Consider the following 18,867-nt stretch of genomic DNA (forward strand, 5'->3'; position numbering starts at 1 on the left):
TTCCCACCTTTTGACTTCAGCTTGATCTTCTGTGAAGACAGGGAATTTTGACCAGATAACTTCTTAAGCATCACCTGAATCCCAAGTTCAATGATTCAGTGATTTCCTAGTGTGAGTGGCATTTGTTCTAAGTAAGTCTTCAAACATTGTGTATTTTATTTATCCTCTGACTTCAACTTAGTTACTGCTCACCACAAAAAAAAAAAAAAAAAAAAAAAGTTTTGACATGAAAAGGTAAAGGATCACAGATTTGTGTTTCTACAATTGATTTTCCTTCCTAAGGATTAATCTTCTCTTAATAACATTATATTGGTTTCCCTTTAAGTGGAACACTTTAAATGTCATAGCAGAGAAAGTTTATTTGAGGGTACACTCCCACAGAAAGAACACAAATTGGACAACATCCCCATTTGATACATAGGTCACTAAACAGTCTTTGCTCCTAGTCGGAATTGCTGAATTTAGAAGGAACCAAATGCCAATGTATGTCATCTCAAATTTTCCTCCACACACATTTTTCCTCTTAAAATAAGCTAAAATGAACACCAACTCATCCCTTCATTACAAAGAAAACATTTTGACCTAATTATCCAAAAATAGAAAACCAAAATCTCATTTGTCTAATTTATTTTAAAAAAGAGAGAGTAATGATGCCCAGAGTTCTTACCGCAAATATTAATTTTCTTCTGATATTTTCAGTAGAATTGTGGCCATGCTATTCTGAGACATGAAATCTCCTAGGAGGATACTGTAGTTCCTTACCTAGTCTGAAGAGAACTTTCAGAGGAGTGCCAACTAGATGACCAGGGTATTAAGACTCCACTTTGGTAACATTTAACTTATTCTTTTTACATCCCCTTCTTGCTGATCCATGCTACTCCTTTGCACTGCTTTCCATTACCTAGAACCACCACAGATACCCACATTGCAAAGTGAAAAAAGACAGTCCCTTGGTGTCACTCGATGTACTGTTGCTCCTCCTGGTCTCTGCATGTGTAGAATAAAGAAAGAAAGACAGAATTGATTCCTCAAAACTAAAACTGTAATGTCTTTGAAAACACAAATTGTGTCTATGTTTTCATATCTTCTCCAGAGCTAGTTTTGTACACAAGGGATTACGTTAATGATGTTTCCTGCTTGACTAAGATTTCAAAAACACAGTACAGTAAACATTTCTATAATTCACTTCAGACCATTAATATAGCCAGTCCCCAAATTCCAATATCTTGCTTTCCCCCATCAATGAGTAAATTTTCAGCTCCGGCTTCACAAATCCTTTTATTGCAGGATCTCCCATGAAAACTCAGTTCCACACTTTTTGATCCCTATCCTCATGGCTCACAATTCATATATGAATTCAGATGCAAGGTGTCCTTATATTTTTCTTTTTGTTAATTTCACTTCCTATCTGTTGACCCTTTTCAAGGAACCCTTTGGTAAGCAAAGCCCCACAACTAGCTTCTATCAAATTCTCTTAACATAGGTTGATCTATAAATTCTTAAGTCTACATAAAGACTTTCTAATTTATTCTGGTTTTCATTGTTTTTCACTAATATATTCTTTCTTCTATGTTAATATGTTAAGAGACCATGTTTCTCCTAACTCCACATTTACAAATCTCTCCCAATCCATTTTAATTTAATTTTCTGTTTCACAAATTATTGAATTGATTAGCTGACTAATGGATTTACTCAACTAACCAATTCTATTAATTCTGTGATGACCTAGTGGATGCACAGTGATGCTACAGATCCTTAGAGTCTCTTCAAAGCAAAACTAATCTTCTGGGTCACTCTTCTGGAAGCCTCCTTCACCTCATTGTTACGAAGGGTGTATATAATGGGATTGAGAAAAGGGGTAAGAAGAGAATACACCAAGGCAATAATTTTATCTATGCCCTCAGCTTGAATCCCAGGTGGTCCCACATAGACAATGAAAGCAGAGCCGAAGAATAGTGCCACTACAGTTATGTGGGAAGAACATGTGGAGAAAGCCTTAGCACGACTAGCAGCTGAGGGCAGCTTTAGTACGGCTTTCAGGATGCCCCCATAGAGTCCTAAAATGAGAACAAGATCACATATGTTAATCATTCCAATCACTACAATATAGATCTGAGCGTGCCAGCTTGTGTCCACACATGCCAGCTGCATTAGTGGTGCCAGGTCACAAAAGTAATGGAGCACCACTTTCAAGCAGAAAGGCAAAGTGGCGGTGAGGCTGGCTGGCACAAGGGCAGCTGAGAAGCCAGCCACCCAACTGGCCAAAGCTAGCCAAAGCTGTACCTGTCTGCTCATCAGTGCATGATAGTGGAGTGGGTGGCAAATGGCAAGGTAACGGTCCAGTGCCATGACACCCAACAGGTAGCACTCAGTCATGCCCAAGGAATGGAAGACATACAGCTGGATAAAGCATGCGGCCGACGAGATCGGTGAGCACCCACGGAGCAGGGTACGGAGCAGCGTGGGCACTGTGGTGCTGACATACCAGAGCTCCAGGAAAGAGAGGACGCTGATGAAGAAGTACATGGGTGTGGACAGTCCAGAGTCTGCTCTGACCAGAACAATGATGAACAAGTTCCCAGCAAGGGTGAGGAGATAGATGCACAGGGTCCCCAAGAAAACAAGAGGTCGTAGGGTCCCACTGATAGTGAAACCAGCAAGGATGAAACTCTGGGTCCAGGTGTGGTTGACAGGATCCATGGCTCCTAGGAACACAGAATAAAACAGAAGATTAACTACTTCAAGCTACTTCTTCCTGAGAAATTGCTCCAGAGACAAAAGTATAGAATGCATATGCCTGAAAATAGCTTGTAGACTATCAAATTAACTCCCTTCCCTTTGCAAAATAGGAACTGAAAGTAGAAGGCAGAAGTCTGTTGCTAAACATTTGTTGCTGATGGAGTTGGAGTGGAGTTCAGGTTCCCCAATTCATGTATCAACACTTTCCTTATTGTATAAACTGTCACTCTGGAGTCTTCAGTCCCAGGATTTTATCCCAAATAGATACCAGAAAACATGAGAGAAAGGAAAATAGCCATGCTCATCCCTTTAGAGTCCTTGATGAAACTTCCCACAACACTCTAAGATATCCACTCAAAACATGTACTTGTCCAACCACCATTGGTATCAAACTGTGGAAAAGAGAAGTATATACTTTCTAAAACATGACTCCAAAGGCTGCTTCAAGGAACCTTTCTGTAACTTAATAATGTCCTCATTATGGGTTGAAGAAGAAAGAGATAGGAAAAGAAAAAAATATGATTATTCTGGGACATTTCTCAAATCTCAGAACTGTAGAGCCAGACGCAGGATCTGTGAGCAGACAGGGTAAATTTTAAGTAATGATCTCCAAGTTAGACATTCATCAGAAATTCTCAAAGGGGATGATGAAGAGCGAATTGATGAGGTAAGACCTCTGTGGTATAAGTCTAGAAGGGCAATAGCGTAACAGAAAAAGCATTCTCTGAAAATTGGCTTTCTAAATTTGTTTTGCCACAAATTTACATCAGCCAATCACTGCTCCTGTCATCACCTCAATTTCTTTAACATCAATAACTTTAGAAGCTGTTGTGGTGGTGGAGTAAGTTAAACCATGCAAGCAATATCAGCACCTCATATGGGTGCTGGCTCGTGTCCTGGCTGATTCATTTCCAATCCAGCTTCTGTCTAATGTGCCTAGGAAAGCAGAGGGAGATGTCCTAAATGCCTGGGCCCTGCCACCCATGTGGGAGACCCCAAAGAAGCTCCTGGCTCCTGGCTTTAGCCTGGCTTAGCCCTGGCCATCATAGCCTTGTAAGGAGTGAACTAGCAGATGGAAGATTTTCTCTCTGTGTAACTCTGCCTTTCAAATAAGTAAATAAATCTTTTAAGACGTGAATAACATTATGCTTTATAGTTATGAGTGAGCGTTGAGGTAGGCATTCACATCAATATGTCCAGTTTTCCTTCACATATCCTCTTATTGTCTTCTTCAGCAGCACTCATGTCTTCTGCTCCATCCCTGTCCATTACCTGCCTATTCTGTTTATATTAGGGCTTGTAGTATCCTCCTGAGCATCCTTTATACCCTAAGATGCTCCCCTACTTAACATTTCATGTTCCTAGAAGCTCCTGGTTATATATTCCCTGGAGTTGCTTAGTGTGATTGGTTTTTAGTAAGGGTTCCTCTGAGGCAGGAAATCAGGCCCAGGGAGATGAAGGAGACCAGCTCTGTTTCTCAAATGACTTGTCTCCATTATGCCACTCTGGTTGTGGGGCTTTGGAATCCATTTCCTCTACATTGCATTACCTGGGCCACTGGATGTCTTGCAAGACTCATATAGATTTCCATGAGGAGAGACAATTTAATTTGCATATCTTTCTGCATACACGGAGAATAACAACTTGGATGCACCATAAGTGAATTTTATTTTCTTTTTTTTTTTTTTTTTTTTTTTTTTTTGACAGGCAGAGTGGACAGTGAGAGAGAGAGACAGAGAGAAAGGTCTTCCTTTTGCCATTGGTTCACCCTCCAATGGCCGCCGCGGTAGCGCGCTGCGGCCGGCGCACCGCGCTGTTCCGATGGCAGGTGAATTTTATTTTCTTAAAAATCATCTTTTCAAGGAGATTTCTCATCCATTGCTAGTAACCTCCCTGTTAAGGGAATCCAACCCGCATGGGTTCCACCATCACTTTTGTGCTGCCCATCTTTGCCTCTATCACTCCCACCATAACTCCTACCTTTAACATGTCCACTATCATTTATTCAATTTTCCAATTATTGTCTGTCAAATCATGTAAGCAATGTTCTAGGTTTCTACCACTGGGAATACTACCATTATTTATGCCACCTCTGCCACCATTGTTATTACCCAGGCCATCCTTATGACACTAATGCACTTTTCAAGGTAGTTTTCTTCTATATTCATATGCTTAATATTTTTATCAAAATCCCTGATATTAGCTGAGTATCACCTGTGAGTGAGTACTGGAGTGGATATAGAAGCCAGAGAAGCAACACAATAACTGTATTTTTTTTTTTTTTTGGACAGGCAGAGTGGACAGTGAGAGAGAGACAGAGAGAAAGGTCTTCCTTTTCCGTTGGTTCACCCCCACAATTGCCACTGCAGCCGGCACACCTAGCTGATCCAAAGCCAGAAGCCAGGTGTTTCTTCTGGTCTCCCATGCGGGTACAGTGCCCAAGGACTTGGGCCATCCTCCACTACACTCCCAGGCCACAGCAGAGAGCTGTACTGGAAGAGGAGCAACCAGAACAGAATCTGGCAACCCGACTGGGACTAGAACCCGGGGTGCTGGTGCCGCAGGTGGAGGATTAGCCTGTTGAGCTGCAGCGCTGGCCAATACCTACATTTAACTATTGGAACTAAGGTATTTGAGTCCTTCTGAGATTCAAACATATTTATTTCTCAGAAACATAAGTGGGGACAACAAGCAGTTGCTAAATTAAATTTAATAAAAGGAGGAACTATTAAACATTAACAAGCAGAACATATCAAAAAGAAGGAAAAAAACAGCACATATTAATATCAAACTAAGAAAGCTTCCTGTGGGAGCTGGGGATTTTTAAGATAAAGGAAGAGAAAACATGTATTTTTGAGAGTTTCAGTGTAGCCTCAGGACTAGAAGAATTTCTTGAGTATTTGGAAAATCTGAGTTTCCTTCAACGTTAACTAGCCTTTGACCTACACCCCATTTCTGAAGTACCTGACTGTTCTCCAGGATTGATAGTTGCAACTCTTTTATCGAATTCCTGCATTTCTCACAGCATCATGCACCAAAATATCCTGTTTTCATCTTTACTTCATGTATTTGTATAGACTGGTATCTGCCCAGATGCTTCAAATGAACATTTTTATGCCTTATTCAAAGTGACCATTGAAATTAAGTTTTTATTGCTCCATAAAATCACTTCAGACTGGCACCTCTACATCCCTCTTCCTGGGAATCAGAATTGGAGAGGGATCATTGTGTATGGTGTCCAATAATGTTGCTGGATGCCTTTTTTTCTTTTCGACTTTTATTTAATAAATATAAATTCCCAAAGTACAACTTTTGGATTACAGCAGCTCCCCCCCCCCCATAACCTCCCTCCCACCCGTAACCATCCCATCTCCCACTCCCTCTCCCATCCCATTCTTCATCATGATTCATTTTCAATTACCTTTGTATACAGAAGATCAACTTAGTATATACTAAGTAAAGATTTCAACAGACTGCACCCACAAAGACACACAACGTATAGAATATTGTTTGAGTATTAGTTTTACCATTAATTTGCATAGTACAACACATTAAGGACAGAGGTCCTACATAGGGACTAGGTGCACAGTGACTCCCGTTGTTGATTTAAAATTAATACTCTTATTTATGACGTCAGTGATCACCCGAGGCTCTTGTCATGACTTTTATTAACTGAGCAGAATATAATTCTAACAGAAATACATGAGCATGTTAATCATAAATTTTATCTAGAATCAGTTGATGCAGAAATATGGGAATCTCAGTTCTAGAAATTTGTATGCAGTATAGGAAATAATATATATATATATATATACACACACATACACTGTACAAAATTATTCATTGCAGTTCAGTTCTTATTATGACTGGAAGAAGAAGACTTGTTAAATTAAGCACACAATGGAACACATTTTTTAAGCTATTTTTGAAAATGAAAAAATGTACATATATCCAAGATTATTTTGAAAAGAAAAGGTAGAAAAAGGTCTGTAGTTATGATTAGGAATGCTGGATTACAAAATATTTACATCTTCTAGATTTTTGCAAATACAGAAACACTGTAATAATCAGAAAAAGCTAGTAAGGGTGTCCTATAAGGGTGGACTGAGAAGTAAAAAGGAACAAATAGGTTGGGGGCCGGCACTGTGGCGCAGTAGGTTAATCCTCTGCCTGTGGTGCCAACATCCATATGGGCACTCCTCTTCCGATTCAGCTCTCTGCTATGACCTGGGAAAGCAGTAGAAGATGGCCCAAGTGCTTGGGCCCCTGCACCTGTATGGGAGACCCAGAGGAAGCTCCTGGCTCCTGGCTTCAGATCGGCACAGTTCCAGCCATTGCAGCCATTTGGGGGGTGAACCAGCAAACAGAAGACCTTTCTCTCTGTCTCTCCCTCTCATTGTCTCTAACTCTACCTCTCAAATAAATAAATAAATCTTTAAAAAGAAACAAATAGGTTGGAAAAATGAAACAAGATTTCTTTATGTAAATTATTTTTTAGGATTTACTTATTTGTTTGAATGGCAGAGCTACAGAGAGGTAGGGAGAGACAAAGAGAGATTTTACATCTTCTGATTTGCTCTCCAAATGGCCACAATGGCTGGGACTGGGCCAAACTGAAGACAGCAGTGAGGAACTTCATCTGGTTCTTCCATGGATGGCAGGGGCCCAAATACTTGGGCCATCTTCTGATACTTTCCCAGTTGTATGAGTTGGGAACTGGATGGAAAGTTGAGCAGCCAGGTATTGAACCAATGCTCATAAGGGCTGTTGTGTTGTAGGCTGTATCACAACACCAACCCCATAAATTCTTTTGTTTGCTTTGATTTTTGATCCTTGCAGACATATTATTTATAGAAGCAAAGGAATTACCTTTAAAGCTATATAGGTGAAATGAAGTAGTATATTGTGCTCATGTGCCTTGCTTGCCCAAGGTCACTCTGGTTTATACCTGTGTCCCAGGGTACTTCCTAACAGAGCCTCTTTCTGCTCTCTAATATATTTGGGTCTAGAATGCCAACTATGTAGACATGAGGCATGATAGAATGTTATTTTTCTCATAACTAAAGACTGGAAAGTCTTATTTTGCTGCCTTTTAGCCCTGGTTTCTTTTTTTTTATTTTTTTCAGCTTTTATTTGATTTATCTTTGTGATGTATTCAATTAGGAAACTGGCTTATTTGTGGAGTTGCCAAAGCCCAGATGCTGTTCCTTCCTCGTGTCTGTCTTACTAGAGTCACCATCCAAATGTCATTGCCATGAGACATGTGACCAAAAGTGAGGTTTCATGCTGGCCACTTACACCAATATGTGACACGCAAAGGCACTGTTTCTTTTCTTTCTTTCTTTCTTTCTTTTTTTTTTTTTTTTTTTGACAGGCAGAGTGGACAGTGAGAGAGAGACAGAGAGAAAGGTCTTCCTTTTTGCCGTTGGTTCACCCTCCAATGGCTGCCGCGGCTGGCGTGCTGCAGCCTGCACATTGTGCTGATCCGAAGCCAGGAGCCAGGTGCTTCCTCCTGGTCTCCCATGCGGGTGCAGGGCCCAAGCACTTGGGCCATCCTCCACTGCACTCCCAGGCCATAGCAGAGGGCTGGCCTTGAAGAGGGGCAACCGGGACAGAATCTGGTGCCCCGACCGGGACTAGAACCCGGTGTGCCAGCACCGTAAGGTGGAGGATTAGCCTATTGAGCCACAGCGCCGGCTGGCACAGTTTCTTAAACTATTTTTTTCTTCACATCATAGCAGTTATGGAAAGTGATGATATTTGTAGGGCATGCCCAGTCGACCAGAAAAGCCTACTAAACTGCCAAAGGCAATGAGTCCAGAGACTTAAATTTCCTTTGGTTCTGTCTGATCAAATGGTGTTTGGTGAAGGATCAATAACTCAGAACACTTATTATTTATATCTGTTGAGAAGCTCCACACTAAGGATAACCTAAACTGTCTTCTACACAGAAAAATTGGGTGGGAGTGGGTTTTCAAGGAAGAAAAAATTTCAGAATGAAAGGCAAGGGTGAGGCTGGTGATGTGGTGCAGCAGGTTAACGCCCAGGCCTGAAGCGCCAGCATCCCATATGGGTGCAGGTTCTAGTCCCGGCTGCTCCACTTCCGATCCAGCTCTCTGCTATGGCCTGCGATAGCAGCGGAGGATGGCCCAAGTCCTTAGGCCCCTGCACCCACATGGGAGACCCAGAGGAAGCTCCTGGCTCCTGGCTTCAGATCGGCGCAGTTCCAGCCATTGTAGCCAATTGGGGAGTGAACCAACGGATGGAAGACCTCTCTCTCTCTACCTCTCCTCTTTGTGTGTAACTCTGACTCTCAAGTGAAAAATGAATAAATCTTTAAAAAAGAAAGAAAAGAAAGAAAGGGAAGGGTTTGGGGGTTACTGAATCTGAAAAAGGGAATAACTCACAGTGGAGATGTGGGAGGGACAACTAATTTTATCACACTCATTGACTCTCAAGAGTTTGCTCATTCATTCACGCATTCATGTGCTCAAGTGTGGATACTGAGCACTGTCATAGAAATCAAGGGCAACGTATGTGCCGCCTTAAGCTTTTTAAATGACTATCTGTGTTCACATTAGGATTCTAAGTCTCTAACACTCAATGCACAGTATAGATCTACCGAAATGGGAACCACAAAGCTATTAATCAATGTTACTCAAAATATTGCAAAGATGAACATTTTCTTGGAAACAATGGAGTTTCTGTTATGCCTGTAATTTAAAAATGGGAGGGATAGTCTAAGGGAAGTGAGGTGCAGAAGTAAAAGAATATGAGCCCAAAAGCAATAGATCTATCAGGTCAGCAGAATGGAGTATTGCACCTGGCATTTAGGGAAACAATATAGACTTTTTAAAAGCAGAGAGTAAACCTCAGGTTATGCACAAATGGCCTTGGAAACTTAGGTCAAAATGACATGCTTCATATGAAGTGTTACCAACTCTACTGGCCCTGTATACATAATAAAAATGTGACACATATATAAAACTAAGAATTTTAGCCAGCGCCGTGGCTCAACAGGCTAATCCTCCGCCTTGCGGCGCCAACACACCGGGTTCTAGTCCCGGTCGGGGCACCGGATTCTGTTCTGGTTGCCCCTCTTCCAGGCCAGCTCTCTGCTATGGCCCGGGAGTGCAGTGGAGGATGGCCCAAGTGCTTGGGCCCTGCACCCCATGGGAGACCAGGAGAAGCACTTGGCTCCTGCCTTTGGATCAGCGTGGTGCGCCGGCCGCCTTGCGCCGGCCGCGGCAGCCATTGGAGGGTGAACCAACAGCAAAAGGAAGACCTTTTTCTCTCTCTCTCTCACTGTCCACTCTGCCTGTCAAAAAAAAAAAAAAAAAAAAAACCTAAGAATTCTTAAGGAAATAAATCCATCCCTGCAGAAACACATGTGACAAAACTTTGAATTAATAATGATTTAGATTTTTATAGTGCTAAACTTCTATTGTCATCCCCATTTTACAGATAAGGAAACTGAGGTACCAGGAAGTTAAATATATTCCTAAAGTCACACAGAAAATAAATGACAGCATCAATGCTTGAAACTAGGCAAAAAGAGTTCAAAGTTCATTCTTTAACCATTGCATGGTCTTTTCTCTGGGATGGTGAGGCAGATTTATTTATTAATACTTAGTATGTCTTATTTCTTAAGTCTTTAGAATAGTTGTTATAGATGCTTTTAATAAAGCAAAACTGAAGTCAGAAAAAGATTATTTCTTCTACCCATGTTCATGTAGAAAAGAAATAGAAACACTTGAATTTGGGCCAATGCCTTTCCTATTCTGTTCTAGATATTCAGATCTCACTCAGGCCCTACTTTCTTTAACAAGTGTTTCAGTCATGGAATCAAACCTCCCTAATTTTAAAGAAATATGAGCAGGCATACGCTGCCAGCCACTCAATTTGCAAACTGAGTGAATGAAGATGAGAAAGTGTTACCATGGTCACCCAGATAGCTGGTATAGACCTAGGGTTGAATCTGTGCTTCTTTATTGCAATTCCAGTAATGTTTCTAATTGTTAACCAGGTAAATATTGGGATGATTCTTCCTTCTTCAGAGGGATATTATAAAGAGTTGGTTAAAAAATACATTTGAAACAACCATTACTGTTTGTGGCATAGAACAGACAAAAATATTATTGATTTGATTTTTTGTTAGCAGTAATATATATGAGATGAGAAAAATGGAGGGTGTGCAAGAGCCAGACAGTGCCTAGTCTGTGCCAAGGTTTTGTTCCTATCTTTCTCAATTATGTAACATTCTTTTTTTTTTTTTTTTTGACAGGCAGAGTGGACAGTGAGAGAGAGAGACAGAGAGAAAGGTCTTCCTTTTGCCGTTGGTTCACCCTCCAATGGCCGCCGCGGTAGCGCGCTGCGGCCGGCGCACCGCGCTGTTCCGATGGCAGGAGCCAGGTGCTTCTCCTGGTCTCCCATGGGGTGCAGGGCCCAAGCACTTGGGCCATCCTCCACTGCACTCCCTGGCCACAGCAGAGAGCTGGCCTGGAAGAGGGGCAACCGGGACAGGATCGGTGCCCCGACCGGGACTAGAACCCGGTGTGCCGGCGCCGCAAGGCGGAGGATTAGCCTGTTGAGCCACGGCGCCGGCCAATTATGTAACATTCTTTAACCAGTACTAGGTTCTAATTTCATAAATAACTTCACTATTGAGATTTAACTTAATAACGTTCAAACTGTGTTCAGTAAAGGAACAGGTGGAGAAGATGTGGGAGAAGAGATGTGATATAAGGCAGGATTACAACTCCAGGTCCCTATCTCCACTGTCTATTTCCTTCTCTTATGGGTCCTTTCCATACGCTTTCTCATGTAATTATGTGACCATTATTTAGCAGATTTAGGCCTTAAATTTACAAATAATTAAAGTATTGAGATTGAGTTTACTAAATAACTTTCAAATTCTGCTCAGTGGGAAAAGTGTAAGAGAAGAGACATGACATAAGACATCATTGGAACTTTGTGTTCCTATCTCTATCTTCTAGGCCAATGTCTTATGTGTACTCTATGGAGAAGATTTGTAAAAGTTTTAGGGTTTATTCTTTTTTTAACTTTTATTTAATAAATATAAATTTCCAAAGTATAGCTTTTAGATTACAGTGGCTTTTTCCCCCCATAACCTCCCTCCCACCTGCAACCCTCCCCTCTCCTGCTCCCTCTCCCATCCCATTCACATCAAGATTCATTTTCAATTATCTTTATATACAGAAGATCAATTTAGTATATACTAAGTAAAGATTTCAACAGTTTGCATAATGATATTGGTCCAGGTTGTACTTAAGGTATCTTCCATAATATTAGAAAAGGACTCCAACAACACCCTCAATCTCCACTAACTTACTTCTGCCCCCAACAGAGTAAATTATCATTTTTAGTTTCCTGCCACCTGCCTTTATAGTCCTTTCCTCCAGTAAGCTACTGTTGGTGGCATAACCCATGACCACTGTATTCTACCAGCTGATAAGCTTTTTGCCCAAGGTTTACTGCTTAGCATTTGAAACTTTCTTTAAGCTATATTTTTTTCCCTTTTGCCAACCTTGTTTCCTACCCTCTTAACTATTCTCAAGGAACTCTATCTTGTTGAAAAATACTGCCACTCCTTGTTTCAGTTTATCTTCTTGTTTTTCACTGTTTAAATCATGAATTCAGTTACTTGTTTTGTGATTCAGATGTGTTTTCCTTCCTTGTGACCCTTCTCCTCCATTTTTGATGGGATCAGAGATCATAACTCCCTTTTCTCTATGTTCTAATTCTGAACAATGCAACAGTGGGTGTTTGCAACATGTTTCACTAATGATCTTACTGTTTCTTTTAATTGGGTTTTCTTTTTAAATTTTTTTTGTAATTGATTTGAGACACACACACACTTCCATGTATTGATTCACTTTCCAAATGCCTATAACAGTCAGGAACCACGAACTCCACCCAGATCACCCGTGTAAGTGGCGGGGCCCCAACCACTTCTGCCATTACCATTTGCCCTCCAGATCTCCACTAGCAGAAAGTTGAAAGCAGATCCAGGAATTGAACTCAGGCACTCTGATGTGGGAATCAGGTATCTTAACCTCTTAACCAAATGTCCGCCCCTATTGATGTTTACTTAGACACTGGTCATATGATTGGCAGATCAATCAGATTATCAGATTATGAGAAGTAGACACCATCAGGTTTCTCTCAAAATAGTCCTGATTCTGTTAGTAGTCCTCCTCACAGCCTCTTTCACCTCCTTGTTGCGAAGAGAATAGATGATGGGATTGAGGAAAGGAGTAAGAAGGGCATACACCAAGGCAATAAGCTTGTCAATTCCTTCAGCTTGACTCCCAGGTGAACCTACATACACTGTGAAAGCAGAACCATAGAAAAGTACCACTACAGTAATATGGGAGGAACAGGTAGAGAAGGCTTTGGTGCGGCTAGCAGCTGAGGACAGTTTCAGAACAGCTTTCAGAATGCCCCCATAGAGTCCCAAAATCAGCACAAAATTGCAACCAGTAGCTACACCAATCACTGCCCCATGGACTCGAGCATGCCAGCCTGTGTCCACACATGCCAGCTGCATTAGTGGTGCCAGGTCACAAAAGTAATGGAGCACCACTTTCAAGCAGAAAGGCAAAGTGGCTGTGAGGCTGGCTGGCACAAGGGCAGCTGAGAAGCCAGCCACCCAACTGGCCAAAGCTAGCCAAAGCTGTACCTGTCTGCTCATCAGTGCATGATAGTGGAGTGGGCGGCAAATGGCAAGGTAGCGGTCCAGTGCCATGACACCCAACAGGTAGCACTCAGTCATGCCCAAGGAATGGAAGACATACAGCTGGATAAAGCATGCGGCCGACGAGATCGGTGAGCACCCACGGAGCAAGGTACGGAGCAGCGTGGGCACTGTGGTGCTGACATACCAGAGCTCCAGGAAAGAGAGGACGCTGATGAAGAAGTACATGGGTGTGGACAGTCCAGAGTCTGCTCTGACCAGGACAATGATGAACAAGTTCCCAGCAAGGGTGAGGAGATAGATGCACAGGGTCCCCAGGAAAACAAGAGGTCGTAGGGTCCCACTGATAGTGAAACCAGCAAGGATGAAACTCTGGGTCCAGGTGTGGTTGACAGGATCCATGGCTCCTAGGAACACAGAATAAAACAGAAGATTAACTACTTCAAGCTACTTCCTTGATTCAGAAAGCACTGTAGTATCTAGGACATCAAATGGGACACCTGAAAGAAACCTGGACAATAACTAATCCAAGTGTCTCACTTTGTAACAGAGTAACCATAGCAGGAAAAGCAGAAAATCTTGGCTTCATATCATAGAGTCTGTGAGTATTAGGGCATAAACTAGAACCCAAAGCAGTTGAACCCAATGCAATACTTTTCTGTAGTATAATGTTGTGGTACGTTGACTTGGGCAGCTGAATTTCTCCACTCCTCCTCTGTCAACCAACACAAGAGAGAAAACTTCTACCCTCCTGTAGATTCCAATGATTAAATAATTAGCAATATTTGTCAGTATAGGAGGGAGACAAGTAATGTAAATTGACTTTTAGATTTCTTTCAGAAAGACATTGTGGAGTTTATACCGTATTCTGGTAGGACTGAATGATGAAGAGGGGAAAAATGAGTAATAAGCAACTCAGAGTAGTTCCTAAAATCTGAGGTCTGTGGTGTCCAATGGCTGCACCTATCAGAAAATGGTCCCTCCAAGGAGACGTATGCCAGGAATTCTCAAAAAAGAAAACCATGAGATCAGAACCCCCAAGAAGGAGCTTTCTCTGAAGTCACGCATCTGGCTCTGTGAACTTGCTCACTATTAACCAGCAATGCACACTGGGATGAAGAATTCCTTTAGTCTTGCTTCTTTAAAATAAAACTGTTTTCTAAGCATGTTGAAACATAGATAATTTATGCTGCTCTTAAGTTTTTGAAAACAGCTCATGAATTTTGGAAGATGTACCTTGAGTTTTCTTCCCACACCCTAGGAGGGTTTACCCAGGGAAGGTCTAAGCCCTCTTAGAGGCTGTTTTTCAGTGACTTTCCTTTCTGCTCAGGCTCCTCACCCCTGCCTGCTTACCTGCCTGTTTTGATGACATTAAAACTTGAAACAGCATCTTTGACATCCTCTCTACCCAAAGGCACTCTGCTACTTATACTCATGTTCCCTGGAAATGCTGGCCTCTCAGGGACTCCTAGATGTGAGCTCCCTGGAGTTGCTCAGTGTGACTGTCTCTCAGTTAGGGTCCCTCAGCAGCAGGGAGTGGAGCACAGGGAGAAGAAGCATACCAGCTATATATCTCAAATGACTTTTCTCAAAGCAAAACAAAATAGCAGGCAACAGCAAAAACAAACCAACAAACAACTCAATGCCTCTATCAAGAAATTCATGATGTAGTGAAAGAGAGAACTGAGAATGTTACAGTACTGGGGCCAGTGCTGTACATAGCAGGTATGGCCACTGCCTGTGATGCCTGTATCCCATATGAGTGTGGTTCAAGTCCTGGCTGCTCCAATTCCAATCCAGCCCTCTGCTAATGTACCTAGGAGAGCAGCAGATGAAGGTGCAAGTTCTTGGGCCCCTGCACCCACGTGGGAGACCTGGACAAAGCTCTTGGCTCCTAGCTTTGGCCTGGCCAAGCCCTGGCACTTTAGGCCATTTGGGGAGTGAACCAGCAAACCAGCGGATGGAAGATCTCTCTCTCTCTCTCTCTCTCTCTCTCTCTCTCTATATATATATATATATATATATATATATATATCCCTCTGCTTCTCTTTCTGTGTAACTCTGCCTTTCAAATATGTTAATTAAAAGAAAAAAATTACAAAAAGAGAATGTTACAATGTTAAGTGAAGAATGCATGATTTTGATTATCAATTCATAATAGGGCTGCCAATATTTGAACAAAAGTATTTGTTGTGTAGAAGCTTCTTAGTTTGATGAAATGCCATTTGTAGCCACAAAAAATGAAATCCTGGGATATGCATTTGGTGCGGTGGTTAGGATGCGTCTTGGGATGACAGTATCCTATCAAGTCCTGACCTTTCCATTTTCAATTTCAGTTTCCTGCTAATAGACACCTTTGAAGGCGATAAGTGATGGCTCAAGTAATTGGGTTCCTGCCACCCATATTGGAGCCCAAGATTGAATGTCAGTTCCTAGCTTCTGTAAGGCCTAGCCCTTCTAAACATCAATGACTGGATGAAAGATCTTTCTCTCTCTCTGTCTCTCTATCTCTGTCTCTGCCTCTCTCTCTCCTCACCCTGCCCTATGTGTGTGTGTGTGTATCTGTCTTTCAAGTAAAATGAAAACAAATACATTTACAAAATTAGAAAGAAGTAAGCCCTGTCATTTGCAACAAAACTGAAGGAATTAGAGATTATGCTAAGTGAAATAGGAAACACAGAAGATAAATGCCAAATGGTTTCTCTCATATGTGGAAGTATATCTTAAAAAAATTATGGACACTATATTATTTGGAATGTACAAAATATTTATAAATATTGTCTTAACTGAATTATTCCTCAGTCCAGGCCTAAGTCAGAAGCCCAGAAACCCATCCAGGTCTCTCCCATGGTTGGCAGCAGACCAACAACCAGAACCATCATCTGTTGTCTCCCAGGGTTCATTTTCAGGAAACTGGATCTGAAGCAGAATACCTAAGACTTGAACCTGTACTCCAATGCGAGATGCAATCAGGTGGCCCAGCCCACTGCCCTACAACATCTGCATTTGGGATACTTATTAGTAATATTGTTTCTTTTTTAACTTTTATTTAATAAAAATAAATTTTGAAATTACAACTTTTGTATTACAGCGTTTTTCCCCCCATAACCTCCCTCCTACCCACAACCATCCCATCTCCCACTCACTCTCCTATCCCACGCCTCATTAAGATTCATTTTTAACTATCTTTATATACAGAAGATCAACTTAGTATTTACTAAGTAAAGATTTCAACAGTTTGCACCCACACAGATACACAAAGTATAAAATATTGTTTGAATACTAATTTTACTGTTAATTTGCATAGTACGATGCATTAAAAACAGAGATCCTACATGGGGAGTAAGTGCACAGTGACTCCTGGCTGGCGAGGATGTGGGGGAAAAGGCACACTAACCCACTGTTGGTGGGAATGCAAACTGGTAAAGCCACTATGGAAGACAGTTTGGAGATTCCTCAGAAACCTGAATATAGCCCTACCACAGGACCCAGCCATCCTCCTCCTTGGAATTTACCCAAAGGAAATTAAACTGGCAAATAAAAGAGCTGTCTGCACCTCAATGTTTATTGCAACTCAATTCACAATAGCTAAGACATGGAATCAACCTAAATGCCCATCAACAGTAATATTATTTTCCAAGAAAAAAAGTTAGAAAGGCCGATACAAAATGCAACTAAAATAATGTGAAGAGAAATCTCAGGGAGTTCGTTACCAATTCATCAAGTATATTAATGGAACACTTTCTATTTCCTTTACTTCATACTATGGCTGGTTTGAAATGGATAAGATATAGTCTCTTTCCTCAAGATGCTTAATTTGGGGTTGGTGTTGTGGTGTAGTGGGTTGTCACCATCCGCAATACTGGCATCACATATGGGCACCAGTTCAAGTTCCAGCTGCTTCCCTTCTGATCCAACTCCCTGCTAATGTGCCTTGGAAAGCAGTGGATTGTGGCCCAAATTCCTGGGCTCCTTGCACTCAAGTGAGAGGCCTAGAAAAAGCTCCTTGTTCTGGCTTCAGCTTGGCTGAGCCCCAAACTTGTGGCCATTTAGGGAGTAAACCAGCCAATGGAACATCTCTCTGTGTCTGTAACTTTGCCTTTCAAATAAGTAAATAATAAAGATTTTTTTTAAAAAAATGGTTAATTTGCAATGGGGAAAATAGGCTCAAAAACAGGCATTTATAAAATAGCAGGAGCACTTAAATGTGTGAAAAGATATTTAGCTAGAGCTAGCTATTATAAGATATGCACAATTTTATTGATTTTTTAAAAAATTTATTGAAGCTGAACAAATTTTTTGTATTTCATGTGTACAGGTTTAGGAACATAGTGATACTTCCTACACTACCCTCCCACCCACACTCCCACCCTTCCTCCTGCTTCCTCTCTTATTCTCTCTCCTAATTTTTTGCAATGATCTACATTCAGTTTATTTTATACTCATCAGATTAACCTCACACTAAGCAAAGAGTTCAAAAATAGTTAAAAGAAGAAACACAGTTCTTCAACAGTAGAGATATGTACAATTTTTAAACTACATTAGGATAAGTTTCTCACTTTTCAAATTGACAAAGGTCCAGACATTTATAAACATACTTTGCTGGTGAGGAAACAGGCATTTTCACACATTGGTTATGAAGGTATAAACAGCACAGTTTGGATAAGAAACTAACAATATTTGTGCAAACTGCATCTTCACTGTTCAGTGACTCAGTAATCCATTTCTAGGTTGTCTATTTTAGTTTTGTTTGTAATAGCAAAAGATTGTGAGAACAAAGAGCCCTTCAATAGGGGATTGGTTAGATAAAATAAACAATGGAATACTGTGGAACTACTTCTCAAAATGAGGATGTATCTCCAGTAATGTGTAAGGCATTCTAGAAGAAGTGTATGAATATCCATAGTTGCTCATTTTTCATGAAGAAACACCGGAGAGTTGTAGGAAAGACTAATGATTGTTCATTTCTTTTATAAGGTTGGGAGCTGGCAAAGGGTATTAAAGTTAGAGAAACATTCCTTCACGAGCATCTTTATGGTTTATTTTAATTTGTTAATAATAGATGCATTACCTATTGAAACACATGTCAATATATCTGACATAGTGCCATCATCTATCTTGGCTTGCTCAAGAGTTCTAGTTAATACCAGCTGTACCAGTGTAACTACTTAATGGTGGCCTGTGTTTCACTCTTAAAAATATCTGGGCTTCACTTAGATGATAACCTGCGTGAACATTCTAGATCTTTCAACGTTAGCTTTGATGGTACTGAAGAGTTTGTGATCTGAACATGTGTTTCTGTGTTTGCAGATCACGAGATGGATGTCAAACAGAAGAGCAAGGAGTTAGAGGGGTATTCCGAGGCATCCGCCCCGTCTTGGTCTGCTCTGGCTGCGGTAACTCCTTCAGAC

The 18,867-nt window shown here is 41.2% G+C and overlaps 2 protein-coding genes across 2 annotated transcripts; both read right to left on the reverse strand.

Annotated features, from left to right (window-relative positions):
* Nucleotides 1–1,755: 1,755 nt before the first annotated feature.
* Nucleotides 1,756–2,700, reverse strand: LOC133759235 (olfactory receptor 6N2-like). Its single transcript, XM_062190180.1, has one exon. The coding sequence runs from the start codon at nucleotides 2,698–2,700 to the stop codon at nucleotides 1,756–1,758; it is 945 nt and encodes a 314-aa protein (XP_062046164.1).
* A 10,213-nt stretch (nucleotides 2,701–12,913) lies between these two features.
* On the reverse strand, nucleotides 12,914–13,858 carry LOC133761042 (olfactory receptor 6N2-like). Its single transcript, XM_062193691.1, has one exon. It carries the CDS (start codon nucleotides 13,856–13,858, stop codon nucleotides 12,914–12,916), a length of 945 nt encoding a protein of 314 aa, XP_062049675.1.
* Nucleotides 13,859–18,867: the final 5,009 nt, after the last annotated feature.

This window comes from Lepus europaeus, chromosome 5, assembly GCF_033115175.1.
Source record: "Lepus europaeus isolate LE1 chromosome 5, mLepTim1.pri, whole genome shotgun sequence".
NCBI lineage: Eukaryota > Metazoa > Chordata > Mammalia > Lagomorpha > Leporidae > Lepus > Lepus europaeus.